At 40.8% G+C, this 25,008-nt stretch overlaps 1 protein-coding gene across 1 annotated transcript in view; it reads left to right on the plus strand.

The window, feature by feature from the left end:
* The window catches only part of LOC140202076 (scavenger receptor cysteine-rich type 1 protein M130-like), a 68,792-nt gene that overhangs the window by 32,618 nt on the left and 11,166 nt on the right, over window positions 1-25,008 (plus strand). The window contains exons 3-11 of the mRNA XM_072266937.1: window positions 2,689-2,801; window positions 4,702-5,007; window positions 10,223-10,537; window positions 11,909-12,223; window positions 21,705-22,019; window positions 23,650-23,967; window positions 24,055-24,129; window positions 24,218-24,529; window positions 24,657-24,692. Of these exons, the coding sequence (XP_072123038.1) occupies window positions 2,689-2,801; window positions 4,702-5,007; window positions 10,223-10,537; window positions 11,909-12,223; window positions 21,705-22,019; window positions 23,650-23,967; window positions 24,055-24,129; window positions 24,218-24,529; window positions 24,657-24,692 (2,105 nt within the window). The remainder of the gene's footprint in view (window positions 1-2,688; window positions 2,802-4,701; window positions 5,008-10,222; window positions 10,538-11,908; window positions 12,224-21,704; window positions 22,020-23,649; window positions 23,968-24,054; window positions 24,130-24,217; window positions 24,530-24,656; window positions 24,693-25,008) is intronic.

Consider the following 25,008-nt stretch of genomic DNA (forward strand, 5'->3'; position numbering starts at 1 on the left):
CATAAATGACCTGAATGAGGAGTGGAGGGATGGGTTAGTAAGTTTGCTGATGACACAAAGGTTGGAGCTGTTGTGGATAATGCGGAGCGCTGTCAGAGGTTACAGCGGGATATTAATAGGATAGAAAACTGGGCTGAGAAGCGGCAGATGGAGTTCAACCCAGATAAGTGTGAAGTGGTTCATTTTGGTAGGTCAAATATGATGGCAGTATTAATGGTAAGACTCTTGGCAGTGTGGATGATCAGAGGGATCTTGGGGTGCAAGTTAAGAAGGCGTACGGTGCATTGGCCTTCATCAGTCGTGGTACTGAATTTAGGAGCCGTGAGGTAATATTGCAGCTATAAAGGCCTCTGGTTAGACCCTACTTGGAGTACTGTGCTCAGTTCTGGTCGCCTCACTACAGGAATGATGTGGAAGCCATAGAACGTGTGCAGAAGAGATTTACAAGGATGTTGCCTGGATTGGGGAGCATGCCTTATGAGAATAGGTTGAGTGAACTCGGCCTTTACTCCTCGTAGTGACAGAGGATGAGAGGTTACCTGATAGAGGTGTATGAGATGATGAGAAGTATTGATCGTGTGGATAGAAAGAGGCTTTTTCCCAGGGCTGAAATGGTTGCCACAAGAGGACACAGATTTAAGGTGCTGGGAGTAGGTACAGAGATGTCAGGGGTAAGTTTATTTTTACTCAGAGAGTGCTGAGTGCGTGGAATGAGCTACCAGCAACGGTGGTGCAGGCGGATACGATATGGTCTTTTAAGAGACTTTTGGATAGAAAAAAAGTTGCTTACAAAAAAATAGAGGGCTATAGGTAAGCCTAGCAATTTCTAAGGTAGGGACATGTTCGGCACAACTTTGTGGGCTGAAGGGCCTGTCTTGTGCTGTAGGTCTTGTATGTTTCCTTGCCTCTATGCTTCTATATCTCGTGCTGTGCGCCTTTTCATTCCCATCTAAAATTTTGCCAACAATAATTATGTCGTCAGCGAATTTACAGATGGGGTTTGAACTGTGCCTAAACACACAATCATGGGTTTAGAAAGGGTAAAACAGTGGGCGAAGCACACATCCTTGAGGTGAACCAGTGTTGATAATCAGCGCGGTGGAGATGCCTTTTTCCGATCAGCGCAGGCTGTGATTTTCCGGTGAGGAAATCAAGGATCCAGTTGCAGAGGATAGTACAAAAAGCCCAGGTATGGAACGTTCGATCAGAACAGTTGGAACGTTTGTTTTAAGCACTGAACCATGGTCAATTAACAGCATTCTGATATAACTGTTGGTATTTTCCAAGTGCACCGAGGTAACATCAAGAGCCAATAAGTGAGATAGCCCTCTCTAAATCAAACCTGGTCTTTCTTGTCTTTTAAATGCCAGTAATCTAGCTATCAGTTGCCTACAAACCTCCTGGCTTTTGATTCGGGTATGTACAGTATGTTCTCGATGGCACATGGTTGTCCACACAGGTTTTGAAGAAGTAGAAGGTACGAAACATAGGGATAGGCACATGGATATTATCTTAAGCTGCGGCCATACATAGATCATATTGAATAATGTGTGGAATATTGGCAAATTTATCTCGATAAGTATGAGGGAATGCAGCTTACTGTAGCAAGCGAGGACATGGGATACAGTAAGGAGGAAGGGAAGAAAGAATGTTGAAAAGTTTTGATAAATAGAAAGATCTTGCGGTTCATAGCTTCATAGATCAAAAAAAAAAGTGGCGACAGAGGATATCGGAGATCATATACTTTATAAGCATCCATTAGTCTCGTGATGCCATGGATTTGTGCCTTGGAAGGTTTACAGGGCGCAGGCCTGGGCAAGGTTTTATGGAAGACCAGCAGTTTCCCATCCTGCAAGTCTCCCTTCTCCATGTCTCCGATGTTGTCCAAGGGAAGAACAGTAGGACCCAAACAACTTAGTATCGGTGTTGTCGCAGAGCAATGTGTGGTTAAGTGCCTTGCTCAAGGACACAGCAGGCTGCGTCAGCCAAGGCCCGAACTAGCGACCTTCAGATCACTAGAGGAACGCCTTATCCACTTGGCCAAGCGCCAGCAGAGATCTATAACATCTTTGCTATCAGAGGTCAAAATAAAGCATAAAGGAGTTGGGTCATCGTGATCAAACTTTGTAAAACACTATTTAAGCTTCACTTGGAACACTAACTGCAGCTCTGCAGCCATTTTATAAAAAAACTTTGGAAATGCTTGAGGAGTTGCCGAAAAGATGAACAAGGAGTTTTCTTGAAACAGAGGATTTATTTATGAAGACAAGACTGGATAGATTGAATTCGTTTTCGACAAAATGAACAAGGCTGACATGCGACCTGATAGATTTGTGCAGAATTGTGAGGGAAAGATGGTTAGATTTTCAGAAATCAGTCCAGAACATTAAAAACAAGTAATTAAGTTAAAATGGATATGGGGCTAAAGTTGCCATGACAGAGAGTGAAGGACATCTGGAATGTTTCAATGTTCATATCTCCTTCAGGTGAGCTCTCTTCTTAAAGGTTGGAATCCAACGGCATTTCTCCTTTACTGCTTTAATAGCCCACGTCGCTGCCAAGGAAGATGATTTTACACCACCCCGATCTAGCACATTGTTAAAAAACATGTTTTCTAAGTTTTTGAATGCTATCCTTGCCCATTGTGGGTAACGTGAAGAAACTACAAATATTTGTGTACATTTGTAGGTCGCGTGTGAGGGAGCAGAAGATTGCAGCCTGGCGAATAATGACTGGTTATTACAAAGGATGCAGGAATAAGCCAAGGGTATTAGTATTGATGATTCTGTCTCCAGTGAAATGTACGTTTCTAAGAAAGTATTCTGAGACGATAACGCTCTGCATTTGGAATAACCAGACTGACTTTGTCTAGGGGGAAACTGTGTACCATGAATTTGCTCAAGCTTTTTTTCCTTCTTGAAAAGCTAATCAAGCCGATTGATGAGTGGAAGGCAGAAAATATTTTCCCCATAGATATAACTTAAGTCTTTGACGAGGACCCGCATGGCAGGTTGGACCAAGAGGTTAAAGAGTGAAGCAGTTATTTGTATATAAACTCTTATTTCTGATAGGACAGAGAGGGTGGTGATGGAGGGTTGTTCATTCAGTTTTGAGAACGGAGAACAGTATTTTATTATTACAGTATATTAAATACTTGTATAACAATCCAGGTGGAATGACACAGAAGTTTGTGGATGGCATCAAAATTGCTGGCACGGTGCAGTGTTAAGAAATTTGTCCTTCGGTACATCACGATCTGGATCAGATGGAAAGGTGTGCGCAGGACTGGTAGTTCAGTTTTAACTCAGATATGCACGAAATGATATATTTTTTTAGAATTTAAACCTTCGTAAGACATGCATTGTGAATTAGTAGATCTTGAGAGGTGTTAATGAATAGAGAAAACAAGCAATTGATTCTGTGAAAGTGACAACTCAAATGGGGTTGTGGGGCAGCCATCTGGCATACTTTCCATTATCGGCCGGGGATGTGAGCACTTTGCGGGCCGTCAGATTACTGATGTGTGCGATGTCGGTCCGAATGCACGTTTATTGCTGTGTACAGTTCTGATCTCTACGCTACTGGAAAGACGGTCTTATGCTGGAGAGGGTGCAGAGAAGAATCAGAGGGATTTTTGATAGGACTAGACAGTTCGAGTTATAAGAAATATGGACAAGATGGGACTTTTTTAGCGAAGATTATGGAGATGTTATGTTATGATGGTTAAAAAATAATAGCTGCAGAAATAGGATATTAACAAGTTCAGCAAGACAGGAAACATTTTCTTCATATTACAGAAAAGGGTTAATCGTGGGAAACGGCTTCATTGAACGTTAATGAAGTACATTCATATTCATTCTTGCAGGGACTCCAGTCGTGGGATAGCAGAGGATCTGATGTAAAGCAAGGGAACTGGTTTATTTAAGGATCATTATCTGTCCGCAATTAATTTGGAAAAAAGAAAATTGAGGCTGCTGATGGTATGCTGTTATCCTGATGTAAAAGTCGGTAAAGTTGACAAGTGGGCAAACCGGCTGAATGCACTTATGACAGAAAGATTGTTCAACTCGGAAACTAGAATAATTCCTCTCATGACTGCAGCGATTGATTTGCTGAGACACAGCATCAGCTTGTGAAATATGAGTAAAATCTGATCGGTATGGTGCCGAAATTAATCTACCAGTACCAAATAATTGCGGCGCAGAAGGGAGGAAGGAAAGCATGTCATCTGTATGAGATGAAACTTGAATTCCTATGAATTCAGAATCTGAAATAATCTGAACTCAATTGGATTTGACTGCACGGTGATATAATTGTCATTATTATGACTGTCCTATGATGCTTTCTGAGAAGTACTGATATCCTGATCTGAAAATCAGTGAAGTGTTGACAGGACAAACCGACGGCATGCTCTTGTGATACAGAGATCGTTTAAATCGTAGTGCAGAATATTCTCAATCCGGACTGCAGAGAGTGCGTTGAGCACATGCAGCATTAACTTGCAATATGTGAGGGAAAACTGTTCGGTCTGGTGCCAAAATGATTCCACCAGCATTCAGTAGGTAGGGTGCACGAGGGAGGAGGGAAAACGTGCTAACTGTCTGTGACGAAATTTGAATCCCGACGATTTCGGAATGTAAAATTATCTGAAATCAAATAGTCATTATGATAACTGCGCTTTACATCTTATTTTTTTTCTAGATCACAGAGCTCCAAGATTGTTGTCCGGATCTGACGAATGTTCGGGAAGACTGGAGGTGCTGTTTGGTAAAACCTGGGAGAGGGCGTGTGTCCCGCACTGGGATATGGAAGATGCCAATGTTGTGTGCAGTCAGCTTCAATGCGGAGTTGCTGTTTCTGTGTTGAGTGGAGCCCGTATTGAAGAGGGAAATGAACATTCACGGAGCGTTGAATGTCAGGGCAATGAATTGACCCTTTCGGACTGTCCAGTTTCTTCAACTAGGCATAAATGCAACCACATGAATGATGTCATTCTGATCTGTTCCGGTGAGTACTAGGATTCAGAGTAAATCAATGGTAAACTTTGAAGGCACTTGGAAATCAATAGTCAGTTCTCAACAGTTCTTCCTGTTAAGGGCTTAATAGTGCAGCAGTATTAACCCACATTTTGGGGGTGAGGAGCCTTAAGAATTTCGTATTGGTCAGCATCAATGATTGATTTTAATGTGGGGGACTGAAGGAGGATTTGAAAAATGCCTCTATTTGGAAACTTCGATGGGCTAAAACAAGAATCATTCATCTAAACCTGATGAATATGCTCTTAAATTCGACAGACAGTAAATATATAGATAGATACTTTACTGATCCCAAAGGAAATTACTGTATCACTGTCGCATAACAAGTGCACAGATGTACAAGTATTATAAGGGAAGTAAGAAAGAAAGAACATTAAGCTCCTCAAACAGTCGAACAGGAGGATCAATAAGAGTTGGTACATTAACATATGTGTTCGGCCTCGAAAGACAGAGTTTCCTGAACCATATAACCACATAACCATATCACAATTACAACACGGAAACAGGCCATCTCGACCCTTCTAGTCCATGCCGAACTCTTACTCTCACCTAATCACACCGACCTGCACTCAGCCCATAACCCGCCATTTTTTCCTGTCCATGTATCTATCGAATTTAAATTTAAATGACAACATCGAACTTGCCTCAACCACTTCTGCTGAAAGCTTGTTCCACACAGCTACCACTCTGAGTAAAGAAGTTCCCCCTCATGTTACCCCCAAACTTTTGCCCTTTAACTCTCAACTCATGTCCTCTTGTTTGGTTCTCCCCCACTGACAATGGAAAAAGCCTATTCACGTCAACTCTATCTATCCCACTCATAATTTTAAACTCCGCTATCAAGTTCCCCCTCACATTCTACGCTCCAAAGAATAAAGGCCCAACTTGTTCAACCTTTCTCTGCAACTTAGGAGATGAAACCCAGGCAACATTCTAGTAAATCTCCTCTGTACTCTCTCAGTTTTATTGACACCTATCCTATAATTCGATGACCAGAACTGTACACAATACTCCAAATTTGGCCTTACCAATGCCTTGTACAACGTCAACATTACATCCCAACTCCTGTACTCAATGCTATGATTTATAAAGGCCAGCATACCAAAAACTTTGTTCACCGCCCTATCCACATGCGATTCCCCCTTCAGGGAACTATGCACCATTATTCCTAGATCCCTCTGTTCTACAGCATTCTTCAATGCCCTACCATTTACCATGAATCACAGGAGATTGGGCTGCTAAAAAAAAGAAGCATGGTTGGACGACTGAAGTGATAAGGCCAACCAATTCAAATCAGCTACTATTATCTTCAGGCTAGATGGTGTACGATATTACTGTACGGAAATGTATAGAAATGGATACAAGTAAAATACATGATGTTAAATACGCAAAAGTCTGCTGTGATTCGATTGATTTGTGGGAAAAGAATGTTAATCCTGCAGCACTAATATAAATGACAGAAAAAAACCACAACTGGAACACAAAATCAGAAAATTAGAAATATGTTGAAACATTGCTTTGCTTTGGAAATTGTAGCAGGAAACAGAAACCAAATATCTTCAAAGAACATTATTGAAATGAACTCAAGTAATAATGACAAAATAAAATAACTAAATAATATTTGGAAGAAAACTGCTGACCCAAAAGTCTGATAAATCGCCATCAACAGACAGAAACCAGAAGACTTTGTGACACTTTTGAGTGAAAGCGATTTAATAGGAAAATCCGTTGCCTTTTATCAGTGCTGCGGCAGGGAATGCAATTAAATTTATTTCAGATTCTAATTCGTTCTAAGATTGATAATCATTGTCACTGCAGTAGTCAATTCCTGAGAACCACCTTCACTGTCACCGACCACAATCATGGTTGCAGAGACGGAAGTTAAGAGGACTATTAAAGGCTTGGAGATTACATGAACCTGAACGTTCAAAGTTCAAAGCTCTCATTCATTTTATTACCAAAACACATATTTGACACCATTACGACCCAGTGATACGGACAGTACGATATGACACATTCCAATTAACACTACTCAGGATAGAAGGAGGAAGACGAACATTAGACATAAAAATACACAACAGTCAGATAAAGTTTCTAAAGATATATTTTCATCAATGTAAACAAGATTCAGTACTCTATGCGAGCATATGCAATTGCGATAAGAAGCACACACAACTAAACTGAAATGCAAGTACATCCCAGAAAAATGAAAGAAAATTATCACTGCAGAAGCTACAGTTATCGAATAGAAGAACATACCCTCCATGGGATACACTCCCGGGATACTGTCAGCATGGTAGCGTAAAGGGTAGCATAATTATTTACAGTACAGGTGACTATTGTTCAATTCCCGCCGCAACCGGAAAGGAGTATGTAAGTGCTCTCCCTGACCGCATGGGTTTCCTCCGGGTGCTCTCGTTTCCTCCCACAGCCTAAACATACATCTGTTTGTCGGTTCATTGATCATCGTGAATTGGTCAATGATTAGGCCAGGAACAGATTGCGAATAAGAGAAAATCTGCAGATGCTGGAAATCCAGGGTAACAAACACATTGGTTGGTGCACATCGAGGGGCCGAAAAGGCCCAGTCCACGCAGTATCACAATATCTCTGAGGAGGCTAACATCGACAAAGAAGTGTTGAACCTGATCTGAGTTGAGAAGAGCTCTCCGAGTTGGAGATCTCTTCCTAGAAATAGATGGTTTCACTGTGGCAACAGAGGACCAGGTAGTTAGAAGAGAAAGTGGAAAGACTATGGAACATGACCAAGGTATACATTGTCCCAGTAATAATATCTACGACTGTTACTATCCCAAAGTCATTACACAATAACATTAAACAATTCGACCTACACAACAATATCTAAGCAAACCGTCAGATGGTTAAATTATGAAACAACAACAGAATAATCCAAAAGATCCCAGCTATGCCCACAACTCAAGTTTTACCATGTTAGCTGAGAAAAAATGAAAGTGATAATATGCATATTTCTACATGGACGATTTGAAATTATATGCTAAATAGGCTATACGCTCTTTCATGAGTAAAGCTAAAACAATTCATTCAAAAGTAGGTCTATTTTCTGAAGAGATTAACATGAACTTTGGGTGATATAGGCACAGAACATTGAACGCAAAGAAAGGTGCGATAGAGCTAGTAAAACAGATCACAGTTTCATAAAAGTGAGAACGATCGATATAATTTAGTTCAAAGCTTAAGAAAATCTTCAAAACAGAGCTCAGCAGTAAATATATATCAAAGGCAATAAACACTTTTGCTACACCTATATATATGTGTTCTTTTAGCATAGTATCTTGGTACAAAACTGTTCTGGAAAATTTACAATGAAAAATAAGGACGAAGATGTCGAATATTGGAAAAACAAACCTATGCAGACTCAAGCGCATGGAGATTAACACAACCTGGAATAAAATGTAGAAGAGGAATAACAGACATTAAAAAATACACAGCATTCAGATAAAACTTCTGCGGATACATTTTCATCGACGAAAACAGGATTCAAGCGTCCACTCGAGCACATGAAATTCGGAGACTCTGTATACAGCACTAAACTTAAATAAAAACACAACCAGAAATATGAATAAATTATCACTATTGAAGAGAAAGTTAACCAGTGGAAGCATATAACCCTCCATTGGATATATCCACGCGATTTGAGTAGACTATATGTTTGCAAGGAACTGTCGAATTCCTCACTAGGAGTTGGAGATCTCTTTCCGAAAAAAGGACGGTTCCTTGTGGAGATACAAGACAGAAAACACAACAACAAATGAAAATACATAATAAAAGAACAATAAATTCAAGATGATAAATGCAGAACATTTCCAGAGAAACCAGAAATAATCCAGATATTGCAGGATGCAGCAGCAGTTTAAGTCAGCCCGATTACTTACACAGGCACAATGAAATAGCAAATATCATTTACAAAAATCTTGCTATAAACTGCATACTTTATCATAAATAAAGGTTTTATCCAGTTTTAGAGGCAGGGATTGAAAATATTATATTGCGAACTATACTTTATTGCAGATATTACATTCCATAATCGTCAGAATATAACATTACAAGGTAAACATGCAAGAACAAATTAATGAATAGATACAGCCATTCCAAACACATCAGATCCAGAAGCCATTAAGCGGAAAACAGCAGAAATATGCTTAATTAAAAGAGGAAATCGAAATACGATGGAACATGGACAGAATATACATTGTCTCAACAGTAATATCAAAAATTGTTATCATCCCAAGTTCACCACACAATAGCATTAAGCAAATAGACCTATATAGCAATATTTATGTACATTTCCAGAAAGAGACAACATTAAGCACGACTCGAATAGTCCTAAAATTCCTAGCAATTGTAAAATGAGTGTGCTTGTCTCAGGTTTCAACAGCATTAGCTGAGAAAAATAATAATAAGTAAGCAAAACATATCGAGAACATGAGAGGAAGAGTCATTGAAAGTGAATCCATATGTTGTGGGAACAGTTCGGTATTTGGGTGAGTGAAGTAAAGTGACGTGATCCCCTTTGTTTCAAAAGCCCTATGATTCAGAAGTAAAAACTGTACCTGAACCTGTAGGTCTTGATTCTGTGTCTCCTCTGCATCTCCTTGCTGATGGCTGCTGCTTTCCTGCGGCAGTGTCCATGTAGGTGTGCTCAGTGGCGGGGAGTGCTTTAACCATGTTGGACTGGGATGTATCCACTACCTTTTGTAGTGTGGCAATGTGAACGGAATGGGTATGCAAAGATCATGAAATTAGGGACCAATACTTAGTTGAAGAGTACGTATAAAAATGTAAATTAAGAGCTGTTCTTCTCACCTGCATGGCCTAAAGTTTATCACGTGTGTGGCCTCATGCTTGAAGCAGTGGTCGTCTTCAAAAGCTTCAAGTGGGCCAGAGTCCAGATGGGTTTAAAGTACACTTTAGGAACAATAAGAATCATGAATTGGAAACAGATGATCGCGATTGAAACAGTTAAAGAGCAAGGCTGCAGTGTACTATAGACTGTATTACTTTTCGTGAACTCATGCTTCACAGACACAATTGGAAAGCTGTTCAATCGCGTAAAAGGTGAAAATTAAAGCCATTTCGCCGTTTTATTAGCTTCTCCTGTTTTGTTATTGAGTATAATTATGTGTTATTGATTATAACTAATGCAGGGAAACATGGACCACGACTAGTTGATGGGGAGAACAGGTGCTCTGGTCGTGTGGAAGTCCTGCACGGAGACAAGTGGGGGACGATTTGTGATGAATACTTCAGCCTGGAAGATGCAGCCGTGGTCTGCGAGCAGCTACAGTGCGGTGCAGTCAATGCATCTAGCAAAACTTCTTACTTTGGCGAAGGAAACGGGCCGATGTGGAAGGATAATTACGATTGTCTGGGGAACGAGTCTAAAATAGCTGATTGTCCAGTCTCAGCCTGGGGTCAGGTTAGCTGTTCACGTGGGAATGAAGCCGGTCTCATCTGCACTGGTGAGTCACAAAAAATGTAGGGTTGAAACAAGCTGCTCTTTGGTCGTAGTATAATAATAACTGTGACGTTTTAAACAATTGATCGAATCAGCAGTTTAGTGGCGCCCATGCACTACTGCGATTTCGAAGAAGATAGTGTCGTTCCTCCCTTTCCCAGCGATAGGGCATGATACAATTTCCGTGACGTTAATGATAGATCGAACTTGAGCATGGAGTAAATAAATCGGAATTTTGGAGTATAATGCTATGCAAGGACAGAGGATGATGTCAATTGATGTTGCTGGATAGTAGCTTTTGGCACGATGTAAAGGTCCGCAAACATGCAGATATAATATTTACGCAGAGAGTACTGGCATTATAGGGTTTATTGACAGGTTGCTGAGAATCAATATGAAATGAATTCCATTAAGTGCAATTCAGTATTGTTACACAGAATTTAAACATTTGAAGACATCACGCTCCCTTCGGTCCACGATGTTTAGATCATATGAGCCTAAGACATCGGAGCAGAATTAGGCTTTTCAGACCATTGAGTCTGCTCCGCCATTCCGTCATGGCTGATGCCGGATCCCATTAAACCCCATACGCCTGCCTTCTCGATAAAACCAACGACCAATCTTTGTGCCGACATTCTAACCTATTCTGAGATGAATCTAATTTTTTTTACCTACTACTTAATCCTACATCTTTTTCTATCATCCATGTGCCTTTTTAAAAGTTTCTTAAATGGCCCTATTGTATCGGCCTCTATCAGATCTAGCAGCAGGTCGTCCCACGCTCACTTCACTCTCTGTGTAAAGACCGTAAATTTGATACGCGCACCCCCCACACTTTCCTTCTAACAGCTGAATATTATGCCTGTTCTTTTAGACCCTTGGGAAAAGTCTTTATCTATCCAATGTATATAACAGTCTTATCACCTTATATACCTCTATCAAATCACAACTTATTCTGCTTCTCTCCAAACAGAAATCCCGAGAATTTTTTTTTCCTTTCTGTGTGTGTATTTTTTCCATCCTCACGTACGTGGGGAGGAGTTGCAAAGCGTTTTTCCGATGGTTATTAAGGTACAAAATAAAGACATTTCCAGAAGACCCGTTACTCAGGTATCAAAATACGCCATACCTTCTGTAGTTAGCAGTACATTCAACGGGTAACCTCTCTGACTTACGTTTCCAGTCCAATTTTCTGAGATGAAGTACACAAACAGTTTTTATTGCTCTTAAGTGGACCGATGAAGTTTACTGATATTTTTCCCTTCCTGTGTAACACGTGGAAAATTAGCGTGTAAAGAAAACCTTGCATTTATTAGCTGAAAATACATGGAACACTTTGACTTGGTATGTGTTTTACCCTTTTTTGATGTTGTAGATGAACTGTGGTCTTTGAGACTGAACGATGGGGGAAGCCGCTGCGATGGCCGAGTGGAGGTGTATGACGATGGTGTCTGGCGCAGAGTGCAGGTTAAATATTGGAGCATCAATGAAGCTAACGTTGTCTGTAGACAACTGCGTTGCGGGTCTGCGACATCCGCCTACAAATCTTCACGGTACCCAGAGAATGAACGGCCCGTGTGGGTGACCGAAGTTCAATGTAAAGGAAGTGAGTCGCATCTCGGCAGTTGCAGAACAACCATGTTGAATCGGTCTTCCTCTGACATTACGGGCGTCGGTGTCCTTTGTTCAGGTGAATATTATGACATTTCTGGCAATGGGAGTTTATAAACAGCTGTGACCATTAATAATACATTGAGAAATTCAGAGCAATTGACACATGCAGAGAAGTATCTGGGCACCTGACAATGTCGGCGCAGACAGTCAACTCCCCTGTTGAAAGAAGTCCATATTATACTGCACCCCTTCCCCCAAGAGACACACAAAACTCTGTCCGCGGCCCTGCCCGATAGCGTCTACAACTTCTCTGGAGAATACAGGGAATTTACAAAGGGCAATTAACCTACCAGCCTGCACAACAAGGGCAGTTGAATGAAAATCGTAATACAGAGGAAAGCCACGTCTTTCCGGCCAGATAATGCAAAGTTTAAGCAGTTTGTATGTATTTAACCTGCTTCACTGGAGACGTCAGATTTAGACGCTGCGTCTACGATTTTACGCATTCGTTCACATTGGGTTGTGTGCCAAACGAGGGTGACTGCAGTGCGACGAAATGTGGGATTTTTTTTTTATGCGTTCCCTGGACCCTAATCAGGCTTTGCAATAGAATTTATACTAATTTCACACGACTAAAATCACTGCATATATACTTCTGAGAAGTTTTGCCTGTCGCATAGCTTTCATGCAGCGTCTTCTTATATGAAGCCAAGAATGATAGGAAGGGCACATTAAAATTGAAGGAGGAAGTCGACATTTGAGCAAGCGAGACATTCTGTGAGGGGGAGATTGCAAGGAGTTGATTGGAGGAATAAAATATTGTCAACTTTGGAGTACTACTGATGATTTATCTTCAGCTGCAAATTAACACTGCTGAGCTATCCGAGTCAGGACAATCCACGTTGAAGTTCATTGGAACATGTCAACATGTGGCTAACATTTTAAATACTGAAACACGGCAAATCTCTGATAGCTTTGCTGTCCTAGGAAGTGTTCCCTATTCCAGACTGAAGAAAGGGGGATGTTTAATGAGAAATTTGCATAATATGAGGGAAGAATTTTTAGATACTGAAATCAGGCTAAATAAAAGAAGGGCGTTTCTAATCCGATGACCCGAACAAAGAGCAAACATATGCGGTGGTACTGTGAGGCAGAAGTTAGTTGTGGTTTGAAGTATTGGGAATTAGATGATCAAATAAAGAGTCAAACGCGACGCCAAACATGACCACTGTTTATTGAATAGTTGTCAATGGATCAGCCTGCTTATTGCTCAGGTGAGGTTTGATCATTTGTGTCTGTGTGCACAAAAGAAAATGGCATGCACTATTTCATTTTTGCGTCCGTATGTATCAGTGGTAGTGTTGTGGTGCAGTCATATTAATCCTGAAACAAATTGATTTAAGCGATTAATTTTGAAGGTGTTTATGAAAGTCCAGTTTCGATGTAGTCCACGGATTGTGATTGGAGGCTCCATTATAGATGAATGCAGCGTTATTATTTCAATGAAAATGAAGTTAACTTGGATACCATAAGACATTAAGACCATAAGATATAGGAGCAGATTTAGGCCACTTGGCCTTTCGAGTCTGCTCCGCAATTTCATCATGGCTGATCCAATTTTCCTCTCAGCCCCTATCTCCTGCCTTCTCCCCGTATCCTTTCATGGCTTGACCCATCAAGAATCTATCAACTTGCACCGGAAATATACATAAATATATATACCTAATCTCCATGCACTGCTGGCTGTGGCAATCAAATCCATAGGTTCACCACTCTGTAGTCAAATCAACCCCTCCTCACCTCCGTTCTAAAACGACACCAATCTATCCTGAGGCTGTACCCTCGGGTCTCAGCCTTTCCGACCATAGGAAACATCCTCTCTCATCAAACTCTCTAAAGGTCTTTCACCATTCGATGTTTCAATGAGGTATCCATTCAGTGTTCTGAATTCTGGTGAATAGAGGCCCAGAGCTATCAAACTTGTTTCTTATGACAAGCCATTCGATCCTGGAATAATTTTAATCTAAGTCCTTGTACCTCTGCAGTTTCCTCACTTCCTTTCTAAGACAAGGGCCCAATTCTGCTCACAATGCTCCAAGTGCGGTCTCACCAGTGTTTTCGAAATATTATAAATTACTTCTTTGCTTTGATATTCTTGTTCTCTTCAAATGAATGCTAACACTGCATTTCCTTTTCTCATCACGAACTCAACCTGTAGATTAACCTTCAGAGAATCGTTCATGTACTCCCAAGTCCCTTTACACCTCAGTTCTTTGTATATTCTCTCCACTTAGAAAATCGTCAACCCTATCATTTCTTCTACCAAAAAGCATGACCATACACTTCCCGACATAAATGTGCTGAATCAAAAAAATGTATTTACAGATATGCGATCTATGAACGAATGTTAATTTGGCAGGAAAAATCAGCTGCCAAATCCAGTCCTTTTTCTTGAACACCTACCAAAAGTTATACAGCGCATCTTCGCAAGAGCAGTTTTATTTCCGTGCAGTAGACTGGACGTGGGAGGTGACGAAGGAACAACCCGAAATATATATTAAAAAAAAACATTAACAGCGTTATAATTCGTTAGTTGGCGTTTAACTGGTTTTTTATGTTAATGCAGACTTATTGCTGAATGCAACTTTGTTATTGATACTTGTCTTGCCTAGAGATACAGTATTTTACCAATTAATGACGTAGAAAGGAAACTAATTTTTAGATTATTAGAACACTCAGTGCTCTTTTATTGTCATTTAGAAATGATACAATGTTTCTCCGGGGTAATATCACAGAAAACAGATCAAACCAAAGATTAACACTGACAGAACCACATAATTATAACATATAGTTACAGCAGTGCAAAGCAATACGAGAATTTGATGCGGAACAAACCATGGGCACGGTAAATAAAGTCTCAAAAGTCCCCGAGCCGATCGACTTCCGAGTCCCCGATAGCGGCGGCAAAAGTGAGAAACTCCATGCCATAAACCTCCAGGCACCGTCAATTTGCCGATGCTTTGGAAGCAGCCGACCACTGCCGAAACTGAGTCCATCCGTCCGAAAACTTCGAGCTTCCGACCAGCCTCTCCGATACAGCCTCCCTAGCGACATCCTCTGCCGAGCGCCTTCGACCTCACCCCGGCCGCTGAAACACGCAAAGCCGAGGATTTCGAGGCCTTCTGCTCCGGAGATTCCGGTTACCACACAGTAGCAGCGGCAGCGAAGCAGGCATTTCAGAAATTTTCCAGATGTTCCTCCGTACTCTCACGTCTGACTCCATCAAATCAGGATTGTGCACGATCCCCTACTTGGCAGATAACAGACATCACCAGCGAAGTGGCCGTGAACGCCAAATGAACAATAGCATTGAAAATGCTAACTATACGCAACTGGACTGAAGGCATGACGTTAGTCAATAATATCCAGTGTTGATCCGTTGTTTAAGGGAGGCTATGATAAGGAATCGGCAAATTATACGCTGTTGAGGCTGATTTAAGTCGTGTGTACATTACTAGAATGCCTTACAAGGAACCCAATATATAAATATTTGAATAAGCAGGGTCAGATGAGAGAGAGGCAACATCGCTTCGTGCAAATCACATTGGTCTTTCCTCATCTCCTGTCTGACAGGTTCCGTCGCTGCCCATGTGTCAGGATGCATATCGAGATCGTGCCCGGCCTCACCGACCTGCTGCTGGTTTACGACATGGGAGTGACGGGTCATATGCCCGCTGACCTTATACAGTTGGCCATTCAGTAATTCACCCACCTGAAGGAGAAGGAGAAGTAGGACAAGGATGTATGCCCGTCGATGCCGATGCAATTCCATGCAGAGCAAGTCCAAGAGCAATAACGACAACACCGAAACCGGGGCTGAGTTGGATTTTGAAGAAACAGTTGTTAAGATATTAAGGAAAAGAGTTTCAGCTTGTGTGGCAGCATAAAGTATTTACACGTGGTTAGCAGGAATGTTGATGAAGGAAAGACAGAGAACCTTGTCTACATGGACTTTAGCAAGGCTTTTGGCAAAATCGTCGTGAGAGTTCGTCAAGACAGTTGATGGCTTCACATTTACAATGAGGTCGCAAACTGGATTTGACGGTGGTTTCTCGAGAGAAGCTGAAGTGTGACAGTAGCTGTTGCCTCTCCATCTGAAGGCCTGTGATTAGTGCAGTGCCGCAGGGATCAGTGCTGGATCCGATGTTGTTTGTCTTCTATATCAAAGACCTGGATGATAATCTAGCAGCTCAGTCTGCAAAATTACTCATTGTAAATTAGTGGAAGCGAGAGAAGCTATCAGAACTTGCTGCGGAATCTCGAGTAACTGGAAAAAAATGGGCTGAAATGGCAGTTGGAATTTATTTCAGACTCCTGTGAGGTGTTGCAATTTTGGAGGACAAACCATGATAGGACTTACACAGTGAACGGCAGGGCAAGGAGGAGTGCAGGAAAGCAGAGTGATTTGGGAAAACGGATCTGTAATTTCGTGAAAGTTGTGTTGGAGGTAACTAGGGTCTTCAAGAGAGATTTGGATCCATCGGGTTTCCTAAATCGAAGTAGTGAGCACAGGAGTTGTGATGTAATTTTGAAGTTCGATAAATATTTCTGAAGATTGAAAGTGCACTTATTGTCAAATTGTGCATAGAGAAAACAAATCAGAGATTCGTCTTCCCGCAGGAATCACGGTATCTGAAAACAGGCTAATATAATTGCAGACCTTGTAATATAGATCGTTCATCACTGAGTTTAGATAAACCATCCTGGGATTCATATCATTCTCATACTCGACGTCGTTATTAAATGCTTCTGTACAAACTCGAATGCTTCTGCTTAGTATCTGAAAAAGTAATTATTCAAAGTCCGACTGAGTCTGAGGTCCAGTTTCGCCATTATTGCCGTTGGACTTGATCTTCAGTGAATCTCATTGACAACGGCGTGCCGCCGATCCTCGGCCGGCTCCTCCTTCTCCTTCAGTCGGAGGAAGTAATGGACGGTGAACTGGAACATACCTGCGGGCCTCTATAAATAGATACTTTTTTTCATTAATTGAATACACCAAACAAATGCTTTCTAAATGGTTGCCTATGACATTATCATTGATAGGTCAAATTAATGCTATTAAAATGATAGTTTTACCGAAACCATAGAAACCATAGAAACGACAGCACAGAAACAGGCTTTTTGGTCCTTCTTGGCTGTGCCGAACCATTTTCTGCCTAGTCCCACTGACCTGCACACAGACCATATCCCTCCATACACCTCCCATTCACGTATCTGTTCAATTTATTCTTAAATGTTAAAAAAGAACTCGCATTTACCACCTCGTCTGGCAGGTCATTCAATACTCCCACCACTCTCTGTGTGAAGAAGCCCCTCCTAATGTTCCCTTTAAACTTTTCCCCCGTCACCCTTAACCCATGTCCTCTGTTTTTTTTTCTCCCCTTGCCTCAGTGGAAAAAGCCTGCTTGCATTCACTCTATCTATACCCATCATAATTTTATATACCTCTATCAAATCTCCCCTCATTCTCCTCAGCTCCAGGGAATAAAGTCCTAACCTATTCAACCTTTCTCTGTAACTGAGTTTCTCAAGTCCCGGCAACATCCTTGTAAACCTTCTCTGCACTCTTTCAACCTTATTTATATCCTTCCTGTAATTTGGTGACCAAAACTGAACACAATACTCCAGATTCGGCCTCACCAATGGCTTATACAGACTCATCATAACATTCCAGCTCTTATATATATTTCAGGCGGTTCCTTCCTTTGTTCCTAAAACGTTTTTTTGACAGAATAGATTCTATATAGGCATCTTTTAGTCTCATGAGACCATGGATTTGCGCTTTGGAAGGTTTCCAGGGCGCAGGCCTGGGCAAGGTTTTATGGAAGACCGGCAGTTGCCCATGCTGCAAGTCTCCCCTCTCCACACCACCGATGTTGTCCAAGAGCAGGGCACTAGGGCCGATACAGCTTGGCCCCAGTGTCGTCGCAGAGCAATGTGTGGTTAAGTGCCTTGCTCAAGGACACAACACACTGTCTCCGCCAAAGCTCAAACTTGCGACCTTCAGATCACTAGACGAACGCCTTAACCACTTGGCCATGCGCCAACACCCTAATCATATTATACCTATTATATTAGCAGACATTTTTCCCAATATTAATCCTATTTATGACAGATGTAATATTGAGGTGGCCACTTTAACGCATATGTTTTGGTCTTGTATAAAGCTAGACGACTTTTGCAGAGATGTTTTTAAAATACTATCAAAAGTCTTGGATCTGGTTTTACAACCTAATTTACTTACGACAATTTTTGGGATTATCCCATTGGAAGCAAGAAAAATTCCTGTTTCCGCTCAACGTATGATAACCTTTTCGACTTCATTGGCTAGGAGAGCTACTTTATTGAAGTGGAAGATTCTAATCCACCTACTGTCTTTTTTTTGGCTTTCCTCCATTATGTCCTGTTTAAGTTTAGAGAAAATAGGATGTCGGACATTTGATACATCCTTTAAATTTGAGCAGATATGGCGACCTTTTATTCTGTATTTTCATTTGATCTGATTTATAACTCTTCCAATGATTTTTTTTCAAAGTTTTAGATTTGATCAGAAAGTCTTTCCCTTCTTGGCTGTATCCTCCGAATGGACTGCCCTGTCCCCCCCCCCCCTCTTTCTTTTCTTTTTTCCTAGTGCTGTGTTTTTTCCCTTTTCATTTTAAATTCAGTTTTTCCCTCTCTTTATGTATTGATAAGAGAATTAGTTGTCCTTTTTTATTATATATTGCATATTTGCTTATTACTATGTATAATTATGATAATATTTATTTCATCTTTTGTTTATATTGTTGCTGATATATATATTTGAGATAATTCTCCCCTTGTCTGTATATATGTTTTCTCTAAATCAATAAAAAGATTAGTAAAGAAAGAAAGGAACATATCTGCGGGAACCTGCCTCAGCACCTCCACGGCGTAATCCAGCAACAGGACGGTGAAGCCTGGCCGGATTTCAATACTCATCAGGGCTCGTGGGCATCGACGGGCTCTGGCAGACAGGCGATGAGATAAGACATTGATGATACCTGATTTGCAGTATTATGCCCAGATGTGGTCACCTACTTACAGGAAATACATTAACAAGGCTTGAAAAGTGCACGGAAAATTTAAAGTAACTTTGCCTTGACTTGAGGTGTTTTCGGATAAAGTTGAAAGGATTAGGATGTCAGTCTCTGGCGCATACGAGAATCAGGAGAGATGTTACAGAGGAAAACGATTATAAGGGGGAAAGATAGAGTAAATACAAGCACTTCCATCCCTCCTATCCCGCCCCCCCCCCCAATGAAGTCATAGGTTGAAGTTAAAAGACCAAGTATTTAATCGGACTCTGAGGGGTATTATCTTCATTCAAAAGGTGCTGGGCGTGTTGAAAAAATAATGTAGTGAAATTTGGATACATACCTGGATGGGAGGAGTATGGCGGGCTATGATCCGAATGCAGATAGATGTCACTGTGGAGAATAATACTTAGGCAAGAAAAGCCTCTATCTGTGCTGTGTAATGACTCTTCGATTGTATTATTGATTGGGCAGAGTATGCAAATCATGTCAGATTACTGAGGGCGCCGACATGTTCGTTTCTCGAGGAGCAACAACAACAGCGATAAATAAAGCTACCCTTTTGTGTAATGTTGATTCTGTAAAGTTTGACTATTTGAACCAGTGACTGAAATTGCAATTGTGTAAAACTTACACTTCAACTTGCTCCTCGTAACAGTGGACTAATTCTGTACAGTATCCCTTCTCGCGATTAGTTCAATAAGAATCTGTACTTACTGTCCGGAAAGTCTGAAACTTTCCTAGAGCAGTTCGATCAGACTTCATATATCTTCTGAGCGAATATTATTGCTATCCAGGGATGAGTGCTTTGGAGCTTCTCTTGTTGTATCTGTAACAATGATTTTTTTTTTTTTTTTTGTGGGATGGGGTTGTCAACCATCCTACATTCGGTTCAGGGGTTGGGTCTTCCCATGGCAGGGTAACATGTGCTCGACTAGAGCGAAAGTATGCTACCCACCGAGAGCCCAGTCGGCAAGCTGCAAATTAAATACTGAAATTGAAACCGTTACTAATGTTCATCGGAAACGAACCAACGGGCAGGCAATGCACACGGTGACATAATCCGTACGAACACAGACGTTATTGTTATTTGGTTACGTCATAACAAAAATAACAAAAGCAACAACAAGATCATTAAATGTTTTGTTAACTTTTGACATTTCCCAGTCGAAATATGAACTGAACTGACGACAAAACAGATGGAGAGTAAGCTTTACGCTTAAAACAGATATTCACAACACTTTCCACAAAGATTAATTCTGCACAGTGTTTCCAACACCAGCTTGGTGAAGTTTCAATGTAACAGCCTGGAACGTTTGAGATTTTCATAGAAGGTGAACACAATTGTGTGCACGAGTAGTTGGGAAAGAAAATTATAGTTAAACGTAGTTCCCATTGCAAATAAATAATGAATCAGAGGAAGTGACAGACGAAGTAGTTGTATTTTATCTATTCATCAAGGAGCGGCATTCACTTCCCAGTCCTTTTCTCCAGAAGTGTATGCCACAAGTTGGCTTATGACAATCGTACATGCATCTTGGAACATCCAGTATCCACATGTTGCTGTTGATCTGCTGTTTGATGTGAATTCCGTTTATTGACAATGTCACCAAATTGTTTTCGTATATTAGTAGATTTTAAACCAAAATATTATCTGTACGATCAACGAAAGGCTCAATTATCTTCGCCGGTATAAACATACAGAAGAGAATGGCACATCAGGATCTACAAAAGAATATCGTTCCATTTTCAAACTGCTTTAGACGAAACTTGTTATGACTGTGAATTTGAAATATATAGTGAGGTGCAAGTGCATGTAGATCAGTTTCTTAGTAATTGCTGGCAAAAAAGCCAAGTGGATCACAAGTTGGCCTGCAAGTTATTGTAATGCGACAGCTGGAGGCTTTCATCTTGAGAGACAGTGGGTAGATACTCACTTCTCTACGATCTGGTCCACTTAACTTACCACTGCCGTAGGAGGTGATCACATCCTGCAGACTACAGGGATCACTTCGAGGAGACATCTAGGCTACAAACAGTGAACATCTCCTGGTAAAGTTGTGCAATTCCCGCAGACCAGCGCGGTCAATGCTTGACACCGTGATTGATGTATGGTCTTGAATACAATGTCTTGGCCAAAGAAAACCGTACCTAGCAAATCCCATGCCCGTCTGTTTCTGGAATGTGGTGTGCGAGAACCCGTGTCCAGCATAAACAAATGACGGAGCTTCCACCTTTGCATAAAACTCAAAAACACGCTGTATGAGATACCGAAGTTTTCGGGCTTATTATGTGTTCTTCTTAGATTTCATTCTTTCGGTGATATCATTGCACAATTATTTTCAAAATTGTATTTCAGAAGAACTTGCAGAAATGCGAACGAGTTGACTTGTTCAATTTTTAATGGAATGAATAATCTCATATATTTCTGTTCAACAGGGCACTTGCAACTAAGGCTGTCCGGAAGTGAAGATGCATGTGCTGGAAGACTGGAATTTTATTACAACGGATCCTGGGGAACAGTCTGTGATGACTCCTGGGATCTAGTTGATGCTAATGTTGTCTGTAGGCAACTGGGCTGTGGATATGCTTTGGAAGAAAAATATCTTGATTACTGTGGACAAAGCACTGGTGAGGTTTGGTTGGATGAAGTGAGATGTTCAGGTAATGAATCACATCTCTGGAAATGTCCTTCAGCTCCGTGGGGCCAGCATGACTGCAGCCATAAAGAAGATGTGACAGTAAGGTGTTCCGGTAAGGGTACTTCTATTGTGCTGATCCTCCGTATTACGGTATATAAATCTTCCGTTCTGAGATGTCGGAATCGTTTTATGGTACCCAGTAGAATTACTGGCAATGGATTGTTTGTGTAATATTTTCACTCTGCATTTTGGATCTAAAATAATGAGCATTTTGGATGTGAGTACCTTCGTCACGACTGCAAAAGATGAAAGACAATCAAAAATCAAATGCAACAGAAGCTTGAGAAACAATTCTTTAATCTTCTTCTAAATCTCATTTATTTTTCAAGTTTTGAGAGATAAGAAGATAGAGGGGTGAATGTGTAGAACAATGAAAACCTTACTGACAGCATGAAAACATATTAATCAATCTGATAGTTAGAGCAGCCAGATCGACTTATGACATGTTCTATTACCTGATGTATTCCTTATAGTAAGAATTTGGGCTAATTACTTTCAGCCAGTGTATTTTATGATGTAGAGTGCTGTATTATACTTTTGAGGCCCAACAAAGTAAGTGACCACTTAGCCTCCAAAGTACGTCCTGGAATGTGGAAAGAGACTGGCGCAGCCTGTGGAAACCAAGTGTTCACGAGGAGAAATTAAGAACTCCTTACTGGTAGCGACAGTATTGACCCCGGATGTCTGTCCATAAAATAGCGTCACCGTAACGGCTGCGCTACTGAAAGAAAAACGAAGAAAAAATGACAAACAGAAAAATCTTGTTCTTTTGCAGATAAATAGCTAAGACATCATACGATATCGATTCTTGAAGTATAAATGAGATTTAGAAGAAGACAAAGCATTATTTCTCAAGCTTCTGTTGCATTTGACTTTTTCAATGAGAGGACGGGACGGGAAGGAAGAAACGAATAGGAACTGATCAGGAATATTACTTAATAAGGAACCAAAAGCTCATCTGAGTAACAGTTTTGCGAATTGAACGCAGATGCTGATTAGAGCAATCAAGCCGCTAATGGGACTAAATTATAAACACGGACAATAATATTTGCAAGATAGATAGAATCGAAGAAGTGCAGGAGAATTTTGCTAAGACTTTGAAGACCGAGTTCTGTACACAGGGAAGAATATAGACCCATCTAAAGCAGTTGCATCAAGAAGCGACTTGGAATTTGACTGGTGGGCTCTGAATAATGGACAGTTGATACACGGAGGGACATATTCCTTCGAAAAGCTGAAAGATTGGTCGTTACTTATAAAATTTTGAAGAGACTTTTATCCCTTATTTCCGTCAATTTACTTCCTTCAGCTCTCCACACTGTCCTCATCATACTCAGACAAAAATAAAACAAAATGTTGTTTTTCATCTTCCACCAAAACAATGCCCAGATTCAGTGCATGATCCTTCGCAATTCCCGTGAAATCCAATACAATTCAGCCAAAAGGACGACATTTCCCGTGCACTACATTCCGCAAATCGGTAGAATACCTCTTTATTTTATTTCTAATTTGATTATCCTTCCACACGTTACCCTCCCTGATGTATTTCGAGTGATTTATATTTTTATGTATTGCAGATATCTATCACTTGCGTTTTTTTTTTCTGTTTTACAAAAACAACTTAAGTCTGTTGCTGTATGAAAACATTGTGACGACCTTTGCATTAACTGCTTTGTTTTCAGAACACAAAGAAATGTGCCTGATGAGCGGAGGTGGGCGATGTGAAGGCTGGGTGGAAGTGCGGTACAATGGGACGCGGGGAACAGTTTGTTCCAGGACACTGGATGAAAAGGCTGGGAACGTGATTTGTAAACAAATGAAATGCGGACCCATGATATCTGTTAAATATAACTACCAGACAGAAAGAAAGGGATTAGGTCCAATATTGCTGGATGAGATAAAATGTTCTTCGTACGAGTCGACCCTTTGGCAGTGTCATGCTGACCCGTGGGGGAAACACAGCTGTGACGATTGGGAGTATGCAGGGATTGAATGTAAAGGTAACAGAAGATATCCATTACGTGACGATTTGTATTTTAAGCATAGATGTTAAAAATAAATAGGCATTATTTTTCTCTTCTGACCAGAAGCCAAATTACCGGAGGGTTCCTGCGGAATGGTCTGTGATTCACGGAATATACCTGATTCTCCCCGGTTAGCAGGTGAACTGTGCTACAAATTACAATATCAGTTTAAATGAGTTCTGAAGTTGTGATTAACACAATGTAAATGTTTTCCGATTCCTTTCAGAATTACGTTTGCGACTTTTTGGCGGCAACAACAATTGCTCAGGAAGGTTGGAGATTCGGTTCAATAATACCTGGGGCACTGTATGTGATGATTCCTGGAACATGGCAGATGCCGATGTCGTCTGCAGGCAATTGGGCTGTGGCTCTGCTCTTTGGACTACGGTGGTGGAAGAAAATAATCAGGGCGTCGGTGATATCTGGATGGATGAAGTTAAATGCAAAGGAACTGAATCTTTTCTGTCCAGTTGTTCTTCCTCTCCACCCGGTCAACATGACTGCGATCACAAGGAAGATGTCTTTGTCTTTTGTTCCGGTAGGTGTCTTTGTGCAAATGTTTATGTTATGTTCGACTGATTTGTTGAATTAGGAGCTAGGAACAACTGGAAAAAAATCCAACAAACACGAAGTTGCTAAAACTTGTCCAATAAATGTCTTTACAGAAATGTCCAGTGGTCCAGCTGGTTCCACCCATTCAGGTAATTGATATTAAAGCATTATTGATTATTCGAGTTCTAAACAAGGTTTGTAACACTGATATCCCTTTGTTACTGGTTATTAATTACAATGGTCGCCCCTGAGTGTTTAAAATAATTACTGTAATCCTTATTGCTTAATCAAGAATTTGAACCCGAATGTGGCAAAATTCTTATAAATAATATATCCAACTCCAGTCAAATGTTTTGATGAGATGACAGGATTTCGTCACTGGGGTCATCTTCTCATTATTAACCATCCACAAAGGGCCTTGCAAAGGTGTTCTTATTGAAACCTTGGAGAATTTTCATACACTTT

The sequence above is a fragment of the Mobula birostris genome, chromosome 8, assembly GCF_030028105.1.
Source record: "Mobula birostris isolate sMobBir1 chromosome 8, sMobBir1.hap1, whole genome shotgun sequence".
Classification (NCBI taxonomy): domain Eukaryota; kingdom Metazoa; phylum Chordata; class Chondrichthyes; order Myliobatiformes; family Myliobatidae; genus Mobula; species Mobula birostris.